Below are 22860 nucleotides of genomic sequence, written 5' to 3'. Positions count from 1 at the left end.
ACCACTCTGGCCGGACAGTCCGCGGGCAGATAGGGTCTCATCCTGCGTACCAGATGGAGCTGCCCTGGACACAGAATTGACCTGCGCCTCCATGGACAGCTGTGGGTCCAAAATGACTCCCAGGCTGCGCACCTGGTCCTTCGGGGGCACAGTTGCCCCATTCAGGACCAGGGAGTCCCCACACCAGCCCGCTTAATCCTGGTTAGAGTCTGTTCATTTTTTAGTCTGCTTTGGAGTGAGCAAGAGGCTGTCTCTGCCCTAGACATTTCAAGCAGCAACATTTCCCCTTTTGCCCCACCTCGCATTTTACCTCTGCCTCCCCACTTTTCTCACATTCTCACTTTCCCCCTCCCACCCCAGTTCTCCCCATATTTGCCCCTTCATTTCCCCTTCCACCCTCCCTCGCATTTTACCTCAGCTTCCCCACTTTCCCCTCACGTTTTACCTCGGTCCCCCCCACACCCACCTCTCCGCTTCCCCTTTCACCCCACCTTGCATTTCACTTGTCTCCCCACTTTTTCCCTCTCATCCCCCCATTTACCTTCAGTTCTCCCCATATTTACCCCTTCATTTCCCCTTTCACCCCACCTCGCATTTCACCTCAGACTCCCCTCTTTCCCCCCTCTCACCCCCTTCGCTTCCCCCCTCACCCCACATCGCATTTTACCTTAGTCTCCCCACTTTTCCCTCACATTCCCACTTTTTTCCTCCCCCCAAATTTTACCTCAGTTCTCCCCATATTTACCCCTTCATTTCCCCTTTCACCCCACCTCGCATTTCACCTCAGACTCCCCTCTTTCCCCCCTCTCACCCCCTTCGCTTCCCCTCTCACCCCACATCGCATTTTACCTTAGTCTCCCCACTTTTCCCTCACATTCCCACTTTTTTCCTCCCCCCAAATTTTACCTCAGTTCTCCCCATATTTACCCCTTCATTTCCCCTTTCACCCTCCCTCGCATTTCACCTCAGCCTCCCCACTTTTCTCACTCATCCCCACTTGCCCCCCATGTTTTACCTCAGTCCACCCCATAGTTACCCCTTTCTCCCCATAGTTCCCCTTTCACCCCCCCTCGCATTTCACCTCAGCCTCCCCACTTTCCCCTCACATTCCCATTTCCCCCCATCCCCTATTTTACCTCAGTTCTCCCCATATTTCCCCTTTCACCCCCCCTCGCATTTCACCTCAGCCTCCCCACTTTCCCCTCACATTCCCATTTCCCCCCATCCCCTATTTTACCTCAGTTCTCCCCATAGTTCCCCTTTCACCCCACCTCGCATTTCACTTCACTCTCCCCACTTTTCTCACTCATCCCCACTTGCCCCCCCACGTTTTACCTCAGTCCACCCCATAGTTACCCCCTTCTCCCCATAGTTCCCCTTTCACCCCACCTCGCATTTCACCTCAGCTTCCCCACTTTCCCCCTGCTCCCCCCCATTTTACCTCAGTTCTCCCCATATTTACCCCTTCATTTCCCTTTCCCCCCCACCTCGCATTTTACCTCAGCCTCCCCACTTTTCCATTTCCCCCATCCACTATTTTACCTCAGTCCACCCCATAGTTACCCCTTTCTCCCCATATTTCCCCTTTCACCCCCCCTCTCCTTTCCCCTCAGCCTCCCCACTTTTCCCTCACATCCCCACTTTCCCCCCCACGTTTTACCTCAGTCCACCCCATAGTTACCCCTTTCTCCCCATAGTTCCCCTTTCACCCCCCCTCTCCTTTCCCCTCAGCCTCCCCACTTTTCCCTCACATCCCCTCTCCCCCCCCCCACGTCCACCCCCTTCATCCCTTTTCACCCCCCCGTCTCCTTTCCCCTCAGCCGCTCCTCACCTGCCTCGCACCTTCCCCTCCCGCCTCTCTCCCTCCCCCCCACCCCAGAATTTACCCCCCTCCTCCCTTCCCTCTTGCCTCCTCCCCCCTCCCCCTTCCATCTCCTGCGCGTAGGAGCCAATCAGCGGGCGGCTCCACATCCGGGGCTCTCCCCCCCCCTCGGCCGTTCGCACTCTCGGCTATGGCGGAGGTGAGTGTGTGTTTGAGTGTCAAGCGCGGGGGGGGGGGAGAGAAAAAAGTCGGGTCTCTCCTCCATCCCCCTCCCCACCCCAAAAAGGGAGAGGGGGCACCGAGGTGGGGGGTGGGGTGGGCATTTGTTTGGGGGGGCTGCTTGAGGGAGAAGTGGTGGGGGGTGTGTGTTTTTTTGGGGGGGTCTTCCAGGTAGGCAGGTGAAGCCGTGCCTCATATTTGGGGGGGTTGACTTTTGAGGGGGGGTCAGCACAGGGCTTAATGGGGTGCAGGGGCGAGGATGGAGCAGTTGTGACTTTTCTGGGGCTCGCCAAGGATTTGGCAGCTGGAGTTTTTTTGGGGGGGTTGGGGGGGCTCCAACCCACACTTTTGGGGGCTCCAACCCACACTTAGGGGGCCCAACCCACACTTAGGGGGCCCAGGAGTGTCGCTGTGACAAGTTTGGGGCTCCCAGGGGGTCTTTCTGGGGCGCTGCAACGATTTGGGGGTGCAGCCCCTGGCTATGAAGAATCAGGAATGTGTTTTTGGGGGGGAGGTCTCAGTAAAAACTTTGGGGTGCAGGAATGGGGTGTGGGCGCTGTGACTTTTCTTGGGGGGCAACAAACACTTTGGGGTTCTGCTGGTTGTGAAGTGGCTGGACTTTTTGGTGGGGGTTCGGTTTTGGGGTGCTGTTGGGCCGGGGGTACTTTTATGGGGGGCAGCGATGGCTTAGGGGGCAGCTGATGGCTACGGAGACAATTCGGGTTTTGGGGAGAAGCCTAGCAAAGATTTAGGGGTTCAGAGAAGTGTGTTTTTATGAGTGGTGCCTGCGGAACTTTGCATTGGATATTTTGGGGGGGTTAAGTAGTGGCTGTGCAGCAGCGGCTGGAATTTTGTGGGGTGCATGCAGCTTATACCTGTTTGGTTTGCAGAGGGTTTTTGGGGGGCAGTCTGCTAGGCCACAGGGGAGGTTGCCGGTGGAGACGGTGCAATTTTGGGGGTTGCGTAGAGCAAGCTTTTGGGGTTGCACAGGAGAGCAATGAAAACAGCTGGGGCTCTGGAGGGAACAAATTTGGGGTGTTTCGGGACCAGCTGAGACTTCGAGGGTCGCACTGCAGCACTTGTGGGGTCAAGTTCTTGCGACTTGAGAGGAGTTTCAAGGGGTGTGGCTGGACCGAGGTTGTGAGTTTGAATTGCCATGCTTTTTGGGGGGGGATGAGGAACTAACGAAAACGACCCTGAAAAAAGCCATACATGGGAGAGCGGGAATTAAGAGTCTAGCTGGCAGTGGATTCTGCAAGAGGCATGATTGACTTTTTATAGAAAAGGGTAAATCTGGGAGTGTCGGTGGTGGAGAATATTTTGCTGCTTTGGGGGCTAGGGGGTGGTGCAACAGAGGCTAGAATTGGGGGGCAGAAAGCGATTGGTGTGGGAAGTGGTAGAGGCATACCTGAGGCTAAGGAGGCAGCAGGCAACATCCCATGAGTGATTTAAAAGGTAAAGGGACCCCTGACCATTAGGTCCAGTCGTGACCAACTCTGGGGTTGCGGCGCTCATCTCGCTTTACTGGCCGAGGGAGCCGGCGTACAGCTTCCGGGTCATGTGGCCAGCAGGACTAAGCCGCTTCTGGCAAACCAGAGCAGCGCACGGAAATACCATTTACCTTCCCACCGGAGTGGTACCTACTTATCTACTTGCACTTTGACGTGCTTTCGAACTGCTAGGTTGGCAGGAGCAGGGACCGAGCAATGGGAGCTCACCCCGTCGTGGGGATTCGAACCACCGACCTTCTGATCGGCAAGTCCTAGGCTCTGTGGTTTAACCCACAGCGCCACCCGTGTCCCTCAAGAGTGATTTAAGGCCCATTAAATGTGCATATATATCACATCCCACCCAAAAAACACCCCAAAGTGACTTATCAAGCAAGCTGCAAGAGATGAAAATGAAACAAATGTTGTGATGGCTGGTGACACTTGGAGGCTGAATCCTAATGCAATAGGTCTGCGAAGAATTAAGGGAGGTGTTAAACTGCACGTGCTTTCGAAGGGTCAAACCAACTTTGTTTGGGACCCCTTGGTGGAGGCTGCTGCTGGTGGGTCATGTTTGGAGGCCTGTCTCAAGAGTTGCAGGGGTTTGGGGTTGGTACAGGTGGAGGCTGAGATCGTATGGGAATGACTGAGAAGCAATGATTAGAAATTGGTAGAGGAATTCCTTTTTTTGTTTGGTAAGGGTCTCACCAGAAACAGAAAATTGGTGATAATGGAGGAATTCAGATGGGCGGCATGTAAATATTATTATTATTAAGTCGTACAATCACGTTGGATTGTGAGTGTTTCACTTAAAAGTTGCCGTCGTTGGCTTCCGTGCCCTATACATTTGCTCTCTGTGATAAGTTTTTTTGGGGTGTGCAGAACGCAGATGTAAACAAAGAGGTTGCGTCGGTTCTTGAAAATGGACTCTGCCCATGCTTCTGATTTGGGTGCCGAATCGCACCACTGGTGCCATGTGCTTCCCCTGGGAAACACAGACACACAAGTGTTTGGTCCTCTAAGGCAGGGGCAGCCAATACAATACCTTCCAGAAGTTGTGGGGACTACAAATCTCATCGTCCTCTGTTAGTGCGGCAGTGGACCAGGATGATGGGAGCTGTAAAAGGTAAAGGGACCCCTGACCATTAGGTCCAGTCGCGGATGACTCTGGGGTTGCGCGCTCATCTCGCTTTACTGGCCGAGGGAGCCGGCATACAGCTTCCAGGTCATGTGGCCAGCAGGACTAAGCCGCTTCTGGCGAACCAGAGCAGCGCACGGAAACGCCGTTTACCTTCCCGCCGGAGTGGTACCTATTTATCTACTTGCACTTTGACGTGCTTTCGAACTGCTAGGTTGGCAGGAGCAGGGACCGAGCAACGGGAGCTCACCCCGTCATTGCGAGGATTCGAACCGCTGACCTTCTGATCGGCAAGTCCTAGGCTCTGTGGTTTAACCCACAGCGCCACCCGTGTCCCGATGGGAGTTGTAGTCCCCCCCCCCCACCAAAATGTGGAAGGCACCACACTGACACCCCTGCTGTAAGGTCTCCCTAAGTGGGACAATGATTTCCAGGGAGAAGGTGTTGTGGCTGAAGTTGGGCCAACTTTGTAGGTTTTAGAGATCATCTCTGGTGGAACCTCGATGTCCATGAGAATGCTGACATTGTGTGGCATCAAGGGCCCATCATCACCCTCTTTGTCCCGTGCTGGTTGTAGCTGTGAAAGTCCTTCAAGAGGTTTGCGGGAATCGGGATGGAACCATGGTGGAAATGAATAAACACGTTCTTTGAGCGAGAGCTGCTCCTCGCCTGCCCAAGAACAGATTGGAGCCTTAAGATCACATTTAACGCTCAGGGCTCGATCGCTTACTGGGATTTCGCTGGGATATAACTGGGTTCATTCTCTCCAGATGTTGCTGGACTGCAACTCCCATTATCCCTGACCGTTAGCCACGCTGACCAGGGCTGATGGGAATTGGAGGTTCCCTACCACATCAGTAGCGGAAATCGCTTTGTTGTTTCCAAATGAAGACAAAAGCACAGGGGCTGCATACAGGTGATCCAATGGCTTGGAACATGGAAGCAAGCAAATGATAGAGTGAGGAGATGGTTTAATACTCTCCGCTTGCCTTGTGCTCTCGTAAGAACATAAGAAGAGCTTACTGGATCAAGCTAGTGGTCCATTTGCTCCAGCATCCTTTTTCCTCACAAGGGCCAAGCCGATGTCTACAGGACCCAAATACAACTCTCCTCCCTTCTGTGGTTTTGCACCTGGAAGTCCGGGTGGCGCTGTGGGTTAAACCACAGAGCCTAGGACTTGCCGATCAGAAGGTCGGCGGTTCGAATCCCCGAGACGGGGTGAGCTCCCGTTGCTCGGTCCCTGGTCCTGCCAACCTAGCAGTTCGAAAGCACATCAAAGAGCAAGTAGATAAATAGGTACCGCTCCGGCGGGAAGGTAAACAGCATTTCTGTGCACTGCTCTGATTCGCCAGAAGCAGCTTAATCCTGCTGGCCACATGACCCGGAAGCTGTACGCCACCTCCCCTGGCCAGTAAAGTGAGATGAGCACCGCAACCCCAGAGTCGGCCACGACTGGACCTAATGGTCAGGGGTCCCTTTACCTTTAACTCAGGTTTAAGGAGCCATTTGGCGCCTAGCTTATATATGAGTTTCTAACACTGCTTTTAACCGTGAAGTTCGGCTCACTCGGGAAGGGAGCCTCAGCTCAGGGTATCTGACCCAAGACTCTTCTGAAATCTGCCACCACCGCTGACAAGCACTGAATGATCACCAAGTTAAGAGTTTGTCCCCAGAACCTTCTCATCGTTTTGGTTGTCTGAATCATGGTTCGTTATTTTTAATCACAATTTAAAATCATAAGTTCCCAGGGTGGGTTACAGCCATTTAAACACAATATTAGTTTTGAAAGCGCAATATTAAGGACTGCTCCAGCACCTCGGAAGTTACAGAAATCAGATGTGTCCTAAAAAAATGTGCATGCAAAGTGTCCAAAGCCAGGGTATTAATTATTAGTCGCTTTCCCTCCCCCATAAATTTACGAAGAAGGGGAGATGGGCTGTAGCATTTTGGTGGGATTTCCCCCCTCGGTGGTGATTCTGCAATGGAACCCCTGGAATCTCGACTTCTGTTGAAAAAAGAAAGCAGGGATATATTAGTAACGGATCATTGGAAAATATCGCACGTTAGCTTGCGGATACTTAATGGGCTTATGATTTTATTTATGCTAAGTGATGAATTTTTTTGCTCTAATAAGACTCACTTTTTCCCTCCTAAAAAGTAAGGGGAAATGTGTGTGCGTCTTATGGAGCGAATGCAGGCTGCACAGCTATCCCAGAAGCCAGAACAGCAAGAGGGATTGCTGCTTTCACTGCGCAGCGATCCCTCTTGCTGTTCTGGCTTCTGAGATTCAGAATATTTTTTTTCTTGTTTTCCTCCTCCAAAAACTAGGTGCGTCTTGTGGTCTGGTGCGTCTTATAGAGCAAAAAAATACGGTAATATGTTTAATTCCATAAGGTGAAGATCTAAGGATATTAATGTTTAAGTTAAATTTCATAAAAATTGGGATTTGGAAAACCATTAAAAGGACATGCAATGAAATTCAACCAAGGGGAAGCGAGGAAGTCACTTAACAAAGTTAATAACTGTAATTTTCAATAAGGCTATGATTTATGTTTGTCTGTTTTATGTGTTTGTTTGTTTATAATATTGTGAAAACTAATAAAAAAAATCTGGGGGGGAAAGGAAAATATCGCACGTTGGAGGAAATAATCTGCAAGGAAGAGTTTTTACAGGATTTCCCGTATTCAGATTTGGTGCACCTCTATTTTGGAGCCACCACCAGCACTTTCCAAAGAAAAGTGGGGGGATAACGTCAGTAAATAAATAAAATAGCTGCCAAGAAACCCCAGCCCCTGGTCTGAGAGGAGGAGGAGAGCCTCTCGTGGAAACTCACGGGTCAAAACTCTTGTTCCGACTCCCATTCTTGGCATCCATTGGATTCTTTCCACAAGCAGACAGGGTGGTCTCTAGTGAGAATACACCGCCGGCCACTAATGAGACACCAGGGACTAGCGCATTGCAGCACACATTGAGTGCCTTTAAGTTGGGAGGCAGCCTCCTTTGCAAAGTTTTCCTGGTAGGCAGGGAGCTTTTATTCCCACGGCTGCCTTGTAAAATCCGGTGCACCGTCTCTGCAGAAGCTCTCTCTTCTTAAGAGGGCAAGGTGTGCCCTGCGACATGCTCACTCTGGGCTGGGCAGCTTTCGATGTCAATGCCCTTCTGCAGCAAGGTGACTTTCCTTTGTGCGCTTCTTTAAAACCGCTCGGGCCCATTGACTACAGTGGTACCTCGGGTTACAGACGCTTCAGGTTATATAGACTCCGCTAACCCAGAAATAGTACCTCGGGTTAAGAACTTTGCTTCAGGATGAGAACAGAAATTGTGCTCCGGCGGCGCGGCAGCAGCAGGAGGCCCCATTAGCTAAAGTGGTGCTTCAGGTTAAGAACAGTTTCAGGTTAAGAACGGACCTCCGGAACGAATTAAGTACTTAAAGGTACCACTGTATTGTGAAGGAACGGTGGAGAATTAAGACTGGGGCAGGGACGGTGGCTGCCAACTGCTGCCAACCTAGCAGTTCGAAAGCACGTCAAAGTGCAAGTAGATGAATAGGTACCGCTCCGGTGGGAAGGTAAACGGCATTTCCGTGCGCTGCTCTGGTTCGCCAGAAGCGGCTTAGTCATGCTGGCCACATGACCCAGAAGCTGTCTGCGGACAAACGCCGGCTCCCTCAGCCTATAGAGCGAGATGAGTGCGCAACCCCAGAGTCGGCCACGACTGGACCTAATGCTCAGGCGTCCCTTTACCTTTACTATGGAAGGTGGCGGAGAACCGGATGGTTGGAGGGAGGGGGGCAAAAGGAAGGAGAAAATGGGGAAGGGTCACAACCCCAAGGGCTGTTTTCTTAATGCGTGGCCGGACGCAGCAAGTGTCTCTCAGTGTCAGCCACTGGGAATCGAAAGTTGCTGTTCCACCTTTTTCCAGTGTGTTTTCCTGTTGCCTTCCTTACCACGAAAGGCTGATACAGTCATACCTCGGGTTGAAGTAGCTTCGGGATAAGTATTTCCGGGTTGTGCGCTGTGGCAACCCAGAAGTTACGGAGCGCGTTACTTCCGGGTCTCGCTGCTCGCGCATGCGCAGACAGTAAAAATAATGTCATGCGCAGAAGCGGCGAATTGCGACCCACAGGCGCAGGTTGCATTCGCTTCTGGATGCGAACGGGGCTCCGGAATGGATCCCATTAGCATCCAGAGGTGCCACTCTACAGTGGTACCTCGGATTACATACGCTTCCGGTTACAGACTCTGCTAGCCCAGAAATTGTACCTCGGGTTAAGAACTTTGCTTCAGGAGAGAACAGAAATGGCGCAGCGACAGCAGCGGGAGGCCCCATTAGCTAAAGTGGTGCTTCTGGTTAAGAACAGACCTCCAGAACGAATTAAGTTCTTAACCCGAGGTACCACTGTGTTCTTTGGGTGTTAAAGTGGCTTTAATTTCATCCCGTCAATTTAATTTATTTATATACGGCTTTTTCTCCCAGTACGGGACCCCGGGCAGTTCATGGCATAAACTGAAACAGTTGAAAACACAACAGTTGATAGGAGCATAACACACACACACACACACACACACACACACACACACACACACACAGAAAGTTTGCGAGGAGGTAAAGGTTTCATAGAAAAAGCAGGGTCTTGAATCCTAGAAGGTAAAGGTAAAGGGACCCCTGACCATTAGGTCCAGTTGTGACCGACTCTGGGGTTGCGGCGCTCATCTCGCTTTACTGGCCGAGGGAGCCGGCGTACAGCTTCCGGGTCATGTGGCCAGCAGGACTAAGCCGCTTCTGGCGAACCAGAGCAGTGCACAAAAATGCCTTTTACCTTCCCACCGGAGCGGTACCTATTTATCTACTTGCACTTTGACATGCTTTCGAACTGCTAGGTGGGCAGGAGCAGGGACCGAGCAACGGGAGCTCACCCCGTCATTGCGGGGATTCGAACCGCCGACCTTCTGATCGGCAAGTCCTAGGCTCTGTGGTTTAACCCACAGCGCCGCCCGCGTCCCTTTGAATCCTAGAAAGGCATAGATAAATACTAACCATGTGTCCTGCTTTTCCTTTTTAAGGCCTCAGTTGGGAGGCAGAGTCCACGGGTTGTGTCCTACCCTGCGCGGAACTTATGTCCTGGGAGACCCAGCCTTCATACCACGGCAGGTACGGAGATCTTGAATCTACTTAGCGCCCCAGGTGCTGTAGGACTTCTGCCTTTCCCCCCTCCTCCGTCACCTGGCTTTCACCTCTGCGGGAAGGTGGGTCGCTGAGCATCCGCCCTGTATTCATCCACCTTGTCCCTGGTTTCCATTGGCTCTGAACCAGGGTGAGGACCTTGTCAGGCTCCCGACCTCCTGTCTGTTCAGAAAAGGCTTTCCCCTTTCCTGAAATGGAGGAATGCAAGAGATGGAAGAATGTCTCTTATAATAATAATAATAATTTATTATTTATACCCCGCCCATCTGGCTGGGTTTCCCCAGCCACTCTGGGTGGCTTCCAACAAAACATTAAAATACAATTTATTAAACATTAAAAGCTTCCCTAAACAGGGCTGCCTTCAGATGTCTTCTAGAACTCTGGTAGTTGTTGTTCTCTTTGACATCTGGTGGGAGGGTGTTCCAAAGTGTGGGCGCCACCACCGAGAAGGCCCTCTGCCTGCTTCCCTGTAACTTAGCTTCTCGCAGCAAGGGAACCGCCAGAAGGCCCTTGGCGCTGGACCTCAGTGTCTGGGCAGAACGATGGAGGTGGAGACGCTCCTTCAGGTATACTGGGCCATTTAGGGCTTTCAAGGTCAGCACCAACACTTTGAGTTGTGCTCGGAAACGTACTGGGAGCCAATGCAGGTCTTTCAGGACCGGTGTTATATGGTCTCGGCGGCCGCTCCCAGTCCCCAGTCTAGCTGCCGCTTTCTGGATTAGTTGTAGTTTCCGGGTCACCTTCAAAGGTAGCCTGTTTACAATTCCTCCCGAGACAGGGGGAATTCCTCCTCTTAGATTAGGGACTGTGTTAGACATGCGCCAGGTGCGTTCTGCGGCTGACACGGGTCCAACTGAAAACACGTGGAGATCTCTGGTTGCCGGGTTAGCAACTGACGTCTCCGTCTGGCTGGCCCCTCCAGCGTTTTTTAGCAGATCACCAGAAGAACTTTTTTATTGCATTTATCTCCCACCCTTTTCTCCAAGGTGTACATGGCTCACTCCCCCCTCCTCAGTTACTCCCTACAAAGACCCTGTGAGGTAGGTTAGGAGGCTGTGAACTGACTCCAAGCTCGCCCAGTGAGCTCCATGATGGAAGGCGGATTCGAACCCTGATCTCCCAGGTCCTTGTTTGACACTCTAACTACTACACCCTACGGGCTTCCTAGAGTCCTTCTGCTAGGGCGCAGTTCTATAAATTAGCGTATTTTTCGCTCTATAGGATGCACCGGACCATAGGATGCACCTTGTTTTAGAGGGGGAGAACAAGAAAAAAAGTTCTCCCCCTCTCTGCTCAGCGCCCCTTCAGCGAAGCGGCAGGAGAAACGGAGCCCCTTCCATTTCTCCTCCCGCTTGGCTGAAGGGGCGCTGCGCAGCTCTCCCTCTCTGCTGAAGCCGGGAGAGTCTTGCTCTCCTGGCTTCAGCGAAAGGAACCTGAAGCCTGTGGAGTGCAGCGGGAACTCGTGGCGGCTATCCCTGAAGCCTGGAGAGCGAGAGGGGTCGGTGCGCACTGACCCCTCTCGCTCTCCAGGCTTCAGCGAAAGCAACGCGAAGCCTCCGGAGCACGGAGGGAGCGCTCCCTCTGCGCTTCGGAGGCTTCGCATTGCTATCGCTGAAGCCAAGGAGCCTGCATTCGCTCCATAGGACGCACACACATTTCCCCTTCATTTTTGGAGGGGGAAAAGTGCGTCCAATAGAGCGAAAAATACGGTAAGTAGGTAAACAAGTATGAGGAAAGCAAAATGTCGCTTAGAGAAGGATCTGAAATATCTTCCTTGAAGATTGAATTTGTTTTATTTTGGGTTTTATTTAAAGTTGTGTTGCAAGCTGCTTTAAGGATTCCCCCCCCCCTTCTAAATAAAAAGCCTTCGTTTCATATAAATGAAATGAAGAAGAAGAGATTTCATTTTCGGGGGGAGACGCCTAGACATTCCATTGTGGCAAACATAAAAGTTCAAGGTGGCATTTGACAATTAGCTTATATTATCTGAGTTTCTAACACAGCCCATTGGTAAGAGATGGAATGGTACCCTAGCGCTGGTGTTGGTATCGGAGCCTTTTCTGTGGTGGCTCCACGCCTTGCAGAATCACCTCCCCTAAGAATGGTGCCCAACATCAGACTGTTGTTTTGATCTTTGTTTAGATTGACTCGACTAACTCCCTACTTTTAAGATTTTTTTTCAACCTTTGCTATATTTTGCTGCATATTTCAACCATTGCTATACAGTCGTACCTTGGAAGTCGAAAGGAATCCGTTCCGAAAGTCCGTCCAACTTCCAAAACATTCGGGAACCAAAGCACGGCTTCTGATTGGCTGCAGGAAGCTCCTGCAGCCAATTGGAAGCCACGGAAGCAGTGCCAGACATTCGCCTTCCAAAGCAGTGCCAGACATTCGCCTTCCAAAAACCGGAACACTCATTTCCGGGTTTCGTTCATTGGGGAGCCGGTTTGTTCAGGAGTCAAGGCGTTTGAGATCCAAGGCACGACTGTATTTTGCTGCGAATTTACTACAGTATTTTGCTGCAAATTTCCCTTGCCGGGCCGTTTTGCAAAAGCAACACCCCCTTTTTTAATCACTGAAACAGCCAGGCAGAGGAGATGGACTTGCAGCAGAAAATGATCTTGGGCAATGGTACCTGCTCACCTCTAAATCTCGGTTTATTACCCCTCTTAAGGCTCCCAAACTATTTGAATTCCTTGACTTCTTCGGCTCATAGATATGCCTTTGTAAAGGCAAGATTCAACACCTTCCCATCGAACGTGTTGAGAAATAGATTCTCCAATGGACAGATATCGCTCTTATGTGATTGTAATTGTGGGGCACCGGAATCGTTGCATCACATAATTCTTGACTGTGCTCTTCACTCATCGGCCAGGAGCAAGTTTCTTGCTCAATATCTAAAAGGAATTGCCGATGATACGAATGAAGCCAAACTGAGATATCTATTAAATGATGATGACCCCCTAAGATCACTCATGGTTGCCAGATTCTTGATCAGCGTCCTATCCCTAAAGAAGAGAAACGGACTCCTGTGCGGCTCGGATAATCCCTTTAAACTATGATCTATGTTTTAGGTTGTAATTAGGTGATATCACCATGGATGTCTTTTACTAATTTATAAGCAGAGGGCGATGTTTATGTTACAAATTTATTGTAATGTATGATGTTGGTCCTTTGTTTTTGTTTTGCTTTGGTTCTTGTCTGTTGTTTGTAAGTTTTTGGCGGTTTTAAATTTGGAGGTTTAAGTACATTATGTTGGTATGGGAAACTGTCGTGTGATGGGCCAATGGCCGTAATAAAGATCAATACAATACAATACAGCCAGGCAGGAGATTTCCTCCCAGCCCTGGTGCTATGTCGCTGCTCGTGTGAGGAGCGTTCTTCGAAATGAAGCTGCTTCATTGTCCCAACCGTTGTTCCATGCAGTGGTGTCTATGGGCTCAGGTGACCATCGCTTCAACCTGGCTGAGATCCTTTCCCAGAACTACGGGGTGCGGGAAGAGACTGAGGAAGATCAGCGGCAGGAACACTCACAGGAGAAAGCGAAGCCTTTGGAGGAGCTAGAGAAGAGCTTCAATGCCTCCCAGGTAAGGCACTTTATGTTTGTTTTTTTCTCCCTCTCTTTTGAATAGATTTTATTAAAGTTTGGAAAAAGAAATACAGCGGTACCTCTGGTTGCGAACGGGATCCGTTCCGGAGTCCCGTTCGCAACATGAGCAGAACGCAACCCGCGTCTCCGCGGGTTTCAATTTGCCGCTTCTGCGCATGCACGTGACGTCATTTTGAGCATCTGCGCATGCACAAGCGGCTAAACCCGAAAGTAACCCGTTCCGTTACTTCCGGGTCACCGCGGGACGTATCCTGAAAGTACGTAACCTGAACCGAACGTAACAAGAGGTATGACTGTACAAAGGTTATCGTCAAATATATTTTTATCGGAAGGCTAATCTAAATAAAAACAGAAGCCAAAAATAAAAAAGAGTGATAGAGGTGGAATCTAGACGCATACAAATAATGTGATGGAAACACATTTTTTAAAAAATGCTTGGAAAAATACAGTATATTGAATTTGCCATTAAGCTCGCAATTGCGTGTCCCATTTGTGTAATGCACGTGAAACATGCTTAAAATGCTCTGTTTCCAGCTGAGTCCAGAGAGAGATAGAAAAAAAAAGGATGAAGAGAAAGGGGGGAAAGAGAAAGAAAGAGGAAAGGCGGGGAGGGAAGCAGAAGAAAAATAACTTCCAATTCCGATCCGCTTCCGGGGCAAGACCGGTGTTACGTGGTGCTATTCCAAAAAAGGTTATTTATGTATGCTACTACTGTGGCCCGTGTTTCGTTAGCCCAGAAACGGAAAACGAGCGAGGTCCCGACTAAAGAAGAATGGCAACTTAAGTTGATGGAATATGCACAACTTGTAGACTTAACATATAGACTAAGAGAACAAGAACAACATACGTTTAGAGAAGATTGGGAAACGTTTATTGAACATATGGGAAATTGCTGTGTACAGCTGGAAACGCCTGCAGCTTTAAGATAAATTCAGCAGTGTAGACGAGTTTTGATGGATGCAGTAATGGAATACAGAATGGTGTAGTTTTTCCAAAATATGCAGGGATTTATGATATGTAAATGTGGGACGCAGGTGGTGCTGTGGGTTAAACCACAGAGCCTAGGACTTGCCGATCAGAAGGTCGGCGGTTCGAATCCCTGCGAATGGGTGAGCTTCCGTTGCTCGGTCCCTGCTCCTGCCAACCTAGCAGTTCGAAAGCAAGTAGATAAATAGGTACCACTCCAGCGGGAAGGTAAATGGCGTTTCCGTGCGCTGCTCTGGTTCGCCAGAAGCAGCTTAGTCCTGCTGGCCACATGACCCGGAAGCTGTACGCCGGCTTCCTCGGCCAGTAAAGCGAGATGAGCGCCGCAACCCCAGAGTCGGCCACAACTGGACCTAATGGTCAGGGGCCCCTTTACCTTTTATGATATGTAAAATGAACCATGGAAAGAGAAGAAGGGAAGTCGTTGATATCTTAAGGATGTAAACGTAATAAAAATTTTATATGACTCAACTGGGTGGGTCCAGCGGCCTGACTGCATCAAAGCAGCTTCCTATCTCCCTATAGTTTACCATGACATGCAGGCTGGTTCAGCTGCCAAGTCTGCCCCCTTGATGCTCTGCCTGGCCGGCGTAGCTCCGGGGGGGGGGGGTAGGGAGCCCCTTCCCTTCCTGACGAAGTTCTCCTGCCGTTCAGAACTCTGAAATGCCGTTCGAGGAATTGCTTGCGCTCTACGGCTACGAGGCCTCTGACCCCATCTCCGAGCAGGACAGCGAGAGCAACGATGCCTCCCCCAACCTTCCGGACATGACCCTGGATAAGGTAAGTCCCGTTTCCCCTGCCAGCCGCCTTTCCCTGCTCCTAGTCCTCATGAGGGTCACTTTTAAAGGGGAGAAGCACAGCGACAGAAACCAAGATATGATGATGGCACCTTAAACCTAGGTTGTGGACGCAACAAGGTGCGCTTTTTAAATAACAAGAATTTGTTGTTGTTGTTTAGTCGTGTCCGACTCTTCGTGACCCCCTGGACCAGAGCACACCAGGCCCTCCTGTCTTCCACTGCCTCCCGCAGTTTGGTCAAACACATGCTGGTAGCTTCGACAATACGGTCCCACCATCTCGTCCTCTGTCGTCCCCTTCTCCTTGTGTCCTCCATCTTTCCCAACATCAGGGTCTTTTCCAGGGAGTCTTCTCTTCTCATGAGGTGACCAAAGTCTTGGAGCCTCAGCTTCAGGATCTGTCCTTCCAGTGAGCACTCAGGGCTGATTTCCTTCAGAATGGATCGGTTTGATCTTCTTGCAGTCCATGGGACTCTCAAGAGTTTCCTCCAGCACCAGAATTCAAAAGCATCCATTCTTCGGCGATCAGCCTTCTTCATGGTCCAGCTTTCACTTCCATACATCACTGCTGGGAAAACCATGGCTTTTACTATATGGACCTTTAACTATACCATTTGTGTGTATCCTTTGCTTATGCCTCCTGCTGCTTGGACACGAAGGGGAGCAGACATGTTTTTCCTGATGCTGAATAAAATCCCTGCAAATACGCTTGACACAGCCTCTCTCTGCCCTTCCATTCACCCGGCTGCCAGCCGGTGGGCTGGGGCCAGCTGGGGACCTGTCAATTGCCCCCCTTTCCTTGGACACGTCCCAACAGCGTCACCCACACCCCCAAGCTAGCAGTCTGAAAGCACGCCAGTGCAAGTAGATAAATAGGTACCGCTGAAGCGGGACATCACACTGCAGTTTGTGCGGCTGCTGACAGGTGGCGCTGTTTACCAGGCCAGGATGCAAATTTACATCATTTAAATAGAGGCTAAAAGTCAGCCTGTGGTTTTAACAGCCGCCCATTATTTCAAGCCGACGTCCTCGCTCTCGTTTGGCACAGCCTTCGCCAACCTAACGCCCTCTGGTCATTGTTGGACTATGACTCCCATCAGTGCCAGCCCGGGAGTTGTAGTTCGACAACATTGTGATGTTGTGCCAGGTTGCCAAAGGCTGTTGTTGTTTAGTCGTGTCCGACTCTTCGTGACCCCCTGGACCAGAGCACGCCAGGCCCTCCTGTCTTCCATTGCCTCCCGCAGTTTGGTCAGACTCATGCTGGTAGCTTCGAGAACACTGTCCCACCATCTCGCCCTCTTCCGTCCCCTTCTCCTTGCGCCCTCCATCTTTCCCAACATCAGGGTCTTTTCCAGGGAGTCTTCTCTTCTCATACAAAGCTCAAAATGAACGAACTGCAGCTAAAATATTGTGTTCGTTTTTTCACACGGTCTAGTCCTTGCCCACCCACCCTAATGTTCTTAAGAGGGTCTCTCCTCCGGTCTTCAGAGAGTAGCTAGAAGTGGGGAGGCAGAAAAGGGTCCTCCTTTCCTTCCACTCTGCTGTTTTAATCTGAAATCTTAGGCCCAGAGCTCAGAAATGGCTCGCGCTAATGAAATTCCCTGTTGCAAAATTTGCCTAGAACAGTGGGAGTTTTGAACACTGGAGAAGCACAAGGACCCACAAGCCCTTTGAGGTGCCCCCTCCCCCTTGCAGAAAGGGTGTGGGGTGACTCCCCAATGAGGAAAGTGTGCAGCGTTTTGGACTTTTTTAGCTTAGGGGAAAAACTTGCCTTTTCCCAAAGAGGTGGCATGGTATTTATTACAGTGGACCCATGGGTTATGTTACCTTCGGGTAATGTAACTTTCGGGTTGCGAACATGGCAAGCCCGGAAGTGTATACTTCCAGGTTTCGCTGCATGCGCAGAATCACGCTTCACACGTGAGCAGAAGTGGTGCCTCATGTTGCAGGCTTTTCGGGGTACTTAAGGGTGGCGCTGTGGGTTAAACCACAGAGCCTAGGACAGGCCGATCAGAAGGTCGGCGATTCGACTCCCCGCGACGGGGTGAGCTCCCATTACTCGGTCCCTGCTCCTGCCAACCTAGCAGTTCGAAAGCACGTCAAAGTGCAAGTAGATAAATAGGTACCGATCCGGCGGGAAGGTAAACGGCGTTTCTGTGCGCTGCTCTGGTTCTCCAGAAGCGGATTAATCGTGCTGGCCACATGACCCGGAAGCTGTACGCCGGCTCCCTCGGCCAATAAAGCGAGATGATCGCCGCAACCCCAGAGTCGGCCACCACTGGACCTAATGGTCAGGGGTCCCTTTACCTTTAAGGACCCCCAGAACGAATTAAGTTCGTATCCGGAGGGTCCACTGTATCATCATCATCACCATCATTATCGTTATTTATTAAAGTTCTGTACTGCCCTTCCTCCGAAGATTGCATATAAAAAATACGATTTATAGAATCAAGGGGAGAACAGTTTTTCTCAGGAAGCTGTGGATGTCCAGTGCAGCCGAGTGTTGGAAGGCAGATAAAAGGAAGTCCTTTTTCATGCAGCACACTGTTAAACTATGGAACTCCCTGCCACAGGAATCAGCCAGCTTGGATGGCTTTAAAAGAAGATTAGGCAGATTCGTGGAGGAGGAGGAGGAGGAGAAGGGTATCGATGGCTGCTAATCCAATGGCCCTGTTCTCTCTCTAAAAGGGCCATGCCAGCTAGGACTAGTGGGAAGTTGTTGCGTAAGCCACCGAGTTGGGGAATTCTGATTTCTAAAGCCATTTTGGGGCTTGAAGGCGAATATTAAAGCAATGCTTCCATCATATCATAATGGTGTGTTTCTGTGTGCATTTAAAAAAAACTGGGTTAAAGCTGACCGAAAGTCCAGAGGTAGCATTCTTATCAATTTATGACGGGGTGGAAGGTTCGCAGGCTATGAAGGACTTGCTCACAGATTTTCTTGACAGCTGCACAAATTATGATAGCTAGGAAGAGGAAGGGGCAAGCAGAATATAAAATGGAAGAATGGTGTGAAGAGGTGTGGGTTATAGCTCTTAATGATAAATTAACATGTGCCATTGGGACGCGGGTGGCACCGTGAGTTAAACCACAGAGCCTAGGGCTTGCCGATCAGAAGGTGGGCGGTTCGAATCCCCGTGACGGGGTGAGCTCCTGTTGCTTGGTCCCTGCTCCTGCCCATGTAGCAGTTCGAAAGCATGTCAAAGTGCAAGTAGATAAATAGGTACCACTCTGGTGGGAAGGTAAACGGCGTTTCCGTGCGCTGCTCTAGTTCGCCAGAAGCAGCTTAGTCATGCTGGCCACATGACCCGGAAGCTGTACGCCAGCTCCCTTGGCCTGTAAAGCGAGATGAGCGCCGCAACCTCAGAGTCGGCCACGACTGGACCTAATGGTCAGGGGTCCCTTTACCTTAACATGTGCCATTAAGGTAAGGCGGGGAATACACAGGAGAAATGATTTGGAGGAGATGTGGAAGGTGTATGTAGAATTTGTACTTTTAAAACGGAAAGGGGTCAAACCATCGGAAGAGGTGTTGACATTTTGGGAGGTTGGATAGTTACAATGGAATGGTCTTGGTGGTGGGGTGCACATTTTTATTCTTATTTTTTAATGAATATTACTTTGTCAAAATAAAATAATTTAAAAAACAACAACACCCTTCCTTCCTTCCTTCTGGTCAGGAGCAGATAGCAAAGGACCTGCTTTCCGGGGAAGAAGAAGAGGAGACACAGTCTTCGGCCGACGACCTGACCCCTTCCGTCACCTCCCACGACGCCTCGGACCTTTTCCCCAACCAGATGGGATGTAAGTTTTCTCTGTGTAGATACCTCGAGAAAAAGGGAACAAAGGCATAGTCGTATTTAACACACACACAAAGGAAAGGCCAGCTGGGACCCTTCTCCTGCTTTTCCTCCTCTTAGCTGGATGCTGAGGTCCAGTGCCGAGGGCCTTCTGGCGGTTCCCTCCCTGCGAGAAGCCAAGTTACAGGGAACCAGGCAGAGGGCCTTCTCAGTGGTGGCGCCCGCCCTGTGGAACACCCTCCCAGCAGATGTCAAGGAAATAAACAACTATTTTACTTGTAAAAGATAACTGAAGGCAGCCCTGTTTAAGGAAGTTTTTTAATGTTTGATGCTGTATTGTTTTTAATATTCAGTTGGAAACTGCCTAGAGTGGCTGGGGAAACCCAGCCAGATGGGCAGGGTATAAATAAATTATTATTATTATTAATTTAATTGCTGGCTCTTTCCTAACGGGTTTTGTTTCTATTTCTTTGTATTTTACAACAACGCTTTGAAACTCGGGGGGAGCCGCCTCAAATCCTAACTTGGGAGAAAGGCAGGATATAAACACGAGAAATAATAATAATAATAATAATAATAATAATAATAATAATAATAATAATAATAGGAAACAAGCTAGCCATCAAGCTGAGTGGAAATGCCACATTCAGGGGCAGTCTGCACCCAAATTCCTTCCTTCCTTTATCCATTCGTTATAGTTACCGTCTGTATAAGACGCACCAGACCACAAGACGCACCTAGTTTTTGGAGGAGGAAAACAAGAAAAAAAAATATTCTGAATCTCAGAAGCCAGAACAGCAAGAGGGATCGCTGCGCAGCGAAAGCAGCAATGCCTCTTGCTGTTCTGGCTTCTGGGATAGCTGCGCAGCCTGCATTCGCTCCATGAGACGCACACACATTTCCCCTTACTTTTTAGGAGGGGAAAAGTGAGTCTTACAGAGCAAAAAATATGGTATATCCCACCTTTTTACCTCCCAAGGAATTCAAGGGGGCAGACGTGGTTCTTCCCTTCCTCACTTAATCCCCACAACAGCCCTGTGAGGTAGGCTTATGCTGAGAAGCAGGGACCAGCCCATCATTGCTAACCCAGTGAGCTTCTTGTGGCTGGAAGGGGATTTGAGCCCCTGTCTCTCCCAGGTCATGGGTTAAACCACAGAGCCTAGGACTTGCCAATCAGAAGGTCGGTGGTTCGAATCCCCGCGACGGGATGAGCTCCCGTTGCTCGGTCCCTGCTCCTGCCAACCTAGCAGTTCGAAAGCACATCAAAGCGCAAGTAGATAAATAGGTACCGCTCCAGCGGGAAGGGAAACAGCATTTCCTTGCGCTGCTCTGGTTCGCCAGAAGCGGCTCAGTCACGCTGGCCACATGACCCAGAAGCTGTATGCCGGCTTCCTCGGCCAATAAAGCGAGATGAGCGCCACAACCCCAGAGTTGTTCACAACTGGACCTAATGGTCAAGGGTCCCTTTACTTCACCATATTTTTCCATGTATAAGACGCCCTCCATGTTCGCCAGAAGCAGCTTAGTCCTGCTGGCCATATGACCCGGAAGCTGTATGCCGGCTCCCTCGGCCAATAAATCGAAATGAGCGCCGCACCCCAGAGTCGACCACGACTGGACCTAATGGTCAGGGGTCCCTTTACCTTTACCTCTCCCAGGTACTCCTCTCTGTTTAATCCCCACAACGACTCTGCAAGGCGGACTAGGCTGAGAGAGCCAGTGGCTGCACACACACACACACACCGGTACCGGGTCATCTGGTGAGCTTCATGTGTCCGAGTGCAGTGGATTTGAACCCTAGTCTCTCTCAGGCCCAGTTCAACTCACCAGGTCTCTGGACGCCAGCTGCCTACAGGCTTCTAGTAGACCCCTATGGCAAAGAGGACAGCGGAATTGACAGGCCTGCTCCGGACACAGGGCCCCTCTCTTGCGCTCCTTACACCTTCCAGGCATTGAGCTTGTCTCTTCACCTTCCTCCCTTTCCGGAAAAAAAGCAAACTTCCTGGCTGATGGAGGCAAAGGCCGCTGCTCCTCCCCGTGTGCCTCCTTCTCGGCCGAGGACTCGGAAGAAGACGCCATCCCCGCCAACGAATGCAAGAAGGTAGGCCTTTGGGTCCGGTGGCGGGTGCTCGCCGTCCCCCGCCGGGACGGGTGGGAAACAGGGAGGGGGCTCTGGCTAAGAGGAAATCTAAGAGAAGCTTCTTTCACCTGTTACAGTATTTGGCCAGTATTGAAACATTCAGGAGTGCTGTTAGCCAATTGCCCATTGTTGTTATTGTTTAGTCGCTTAGTCGTGTCCGCCTCTTCGTGACCCCCTGGACCAGAGCACGCCAGGCACTCCTGTCTTTCACTGCCTCCCGCAGTTTGGTCAAACTCATGCTGGTAACTTCGAGAACACTGTCCTACCATCTCGTCCTCTGTCGTCCCCTTCTCCTTGTGCCCTCCATCTTTCCCAGCATCAGGCTCTTTTCCAGGAAGTCTTCTCTTCTCATGAGGTGGCCAAAGTCTTGGAGCCTCAGCTTCAGGATCTGTCCTTCCAGTGAGCACTCAGGGCTGATTTCCTTCAGAATGGAGAGGTTTGATCTTCTTGCAGTCCATGGGACTCTCAAGAGTCTCCTCCAGCACCAGAATTCAAAAGCATCCATTCTTTGGCGATCAGCCTTCTTTATGGTTCAGCTCTCACTTCCCTACATCACTACTGGGAAAACCAGAGCTTTGACTATACGGACCTTTGTTGGCAAGGTGATGTCTCTGCTTTTTAAGATGCTGTCTAGGTTTGTCATTGCTTTTCTCCCAAGAAAATGCCCATTAGGCTCTGTCTGCTTTTGGGGCAGACGTTTTCACAGCTCGGTTAGGTTTTGCAGATCTGCTGAATCTTCTTTTATATGGGGGCTGCCCCTTTTCCCATCTTCAACAGACTTTTCCACCAGGCAACTTGGAGGCTGAAAGGTTGATCTCAGTAGGACTAGGTTTTTTGGGGCAGGTCTTTGATACCTTGCTGGCTTACAATCGTACTTAAAACACTCGCCGGAAACCTTGCCCATCTTGGTTTTCCCAAGGTTTGCGGTGGGATCTCACTCGCGGCATTCACCGTTTTCTTCCGTTCCTTCAGGAAGGGATAAATAAGCAGTCAGGAAAATGGTTGGGGGATCACCCCTGTTCCGGGCAAGGAACAGTTGTCTCGCCTATTGTCCTCTATGTGGGGCTACATTTGAAGGTGACCTGGAAACTACAACTAATCCAGAATGCAGCAGTTAGACTGGTGACTGGGAGCGGCCGCCGAAACCACATAACACCGGTCCTGAAAGACCTACATTGGCTCCCAGGTCATTTCCGAGCACAATTCAAAGTGTTGGTGCTGACCTTTAATGCCCTCAATGGCCTCGGCCCAGTATCCCTGAAGAGTGTCTCCACCCCCATCGTCCAGCCCAGACATGGAGGTCCAGCTCCAAAGGCCTTCTGGCGGTTCCCTCGCTGCGAGAAGTGAGGTTACAGGGAACCAGGCAGAGGGCCTTCTTGGTAGTGGCGCCCTCCCATCAGATGTCAAGGAAAGAAACAACTACTGTATCTGACTTTTAGAAGACATCTGAAAGGCAGCCCTGTTCAGGGGAGTTTTTAATGTTTGATATTTTATCGTGTTTTTATTATACTGTTGGGAGACACCCAGGGTGGCTGGGGAAACCCAGCCAGATGGGCAGGGTATAAATAATAAAATGTTGTTGTTGTTGTTGTTATCTATATCTAGATAGATAGATATGGGACGCGGGTGGCGCAATGGGTTAAACCACAGAGCCTAGGACTTGCCGATTGGAAGGTTGG

The 22860-nt window shown here is 50.5% G+C and overlaps 1 protein-coding gene and 1 long non-coding RNA gene across 3 annotated transcripts in view; one reads left to right on the top strand and one right to left on the bottom strand.

The window, feature by feature from the left end:
• Positions 1-518: 518 nt before the first annotated feature.
• Positions 519-950, bottom strand: LOC310753652. The gene is made up of 3 exons (XR_014543425.1): positions 875-950; positions 668-793; positions 519-600 (listed from the first exon to the last, which is right to left on the bottom strand). It is a non-coding gene; the product is annotated as an uncharacterized lncRNA (long non-coding RNA).
• Positions 951-1953: 1003 nt separating this feature from the next.
• Positions 1954-22860, top strand: part of MIER2 (MIER family member 2) — a 32997-nt gene continuing 12090 nt past the window's right edge. The window contains exons 1-6 of one of the 2 annotated variants that reach the window (XM_083594633.1): positions 1954-2021; positions 9730-9817; positions 13277-13437; positions 15099-15224; positions 18928-19045; positions 21036-21142. In XM_083594633.1, coding sequence (XP_083450759.1) covers positions 2013-2021; positions 9730-9817; positions 13277-13437; positions 15099-15224; positions 18928-19045; positions 21036-21142 — 609 coding nt within the window. In that variant the 5' untranslated portion in view covers positions 1954-2012. Of the gene's footprint in view, positions 2022-9729; positions 9818-13276; positions 13438-15098; positions 15225-18921; positions 19046-21035; positions 21143-22860 lie in introns of both variants that reach the window. The other variant, XM_083594632.1, reaches the window with a different exon arrangement.

The sequence above is a fragment of the Podarcis filfolensis genome, assembly GCF_964270895.1.
Source record: "Podarcis filfolensis genome assembly, chromosome: 18".
Classification (NCBI taxonomy): Eukaryota; Metazoa; Chordata; class Lepidosauria; order Squamata; family Lacertidae; genus Podarcis; species Podarcis filfolensis.
The sequence above is the reverse complement of the archived record's forward strand: the minus strand, read 5'-3'. Positions and strand labels throughout refer to the sequence as shown.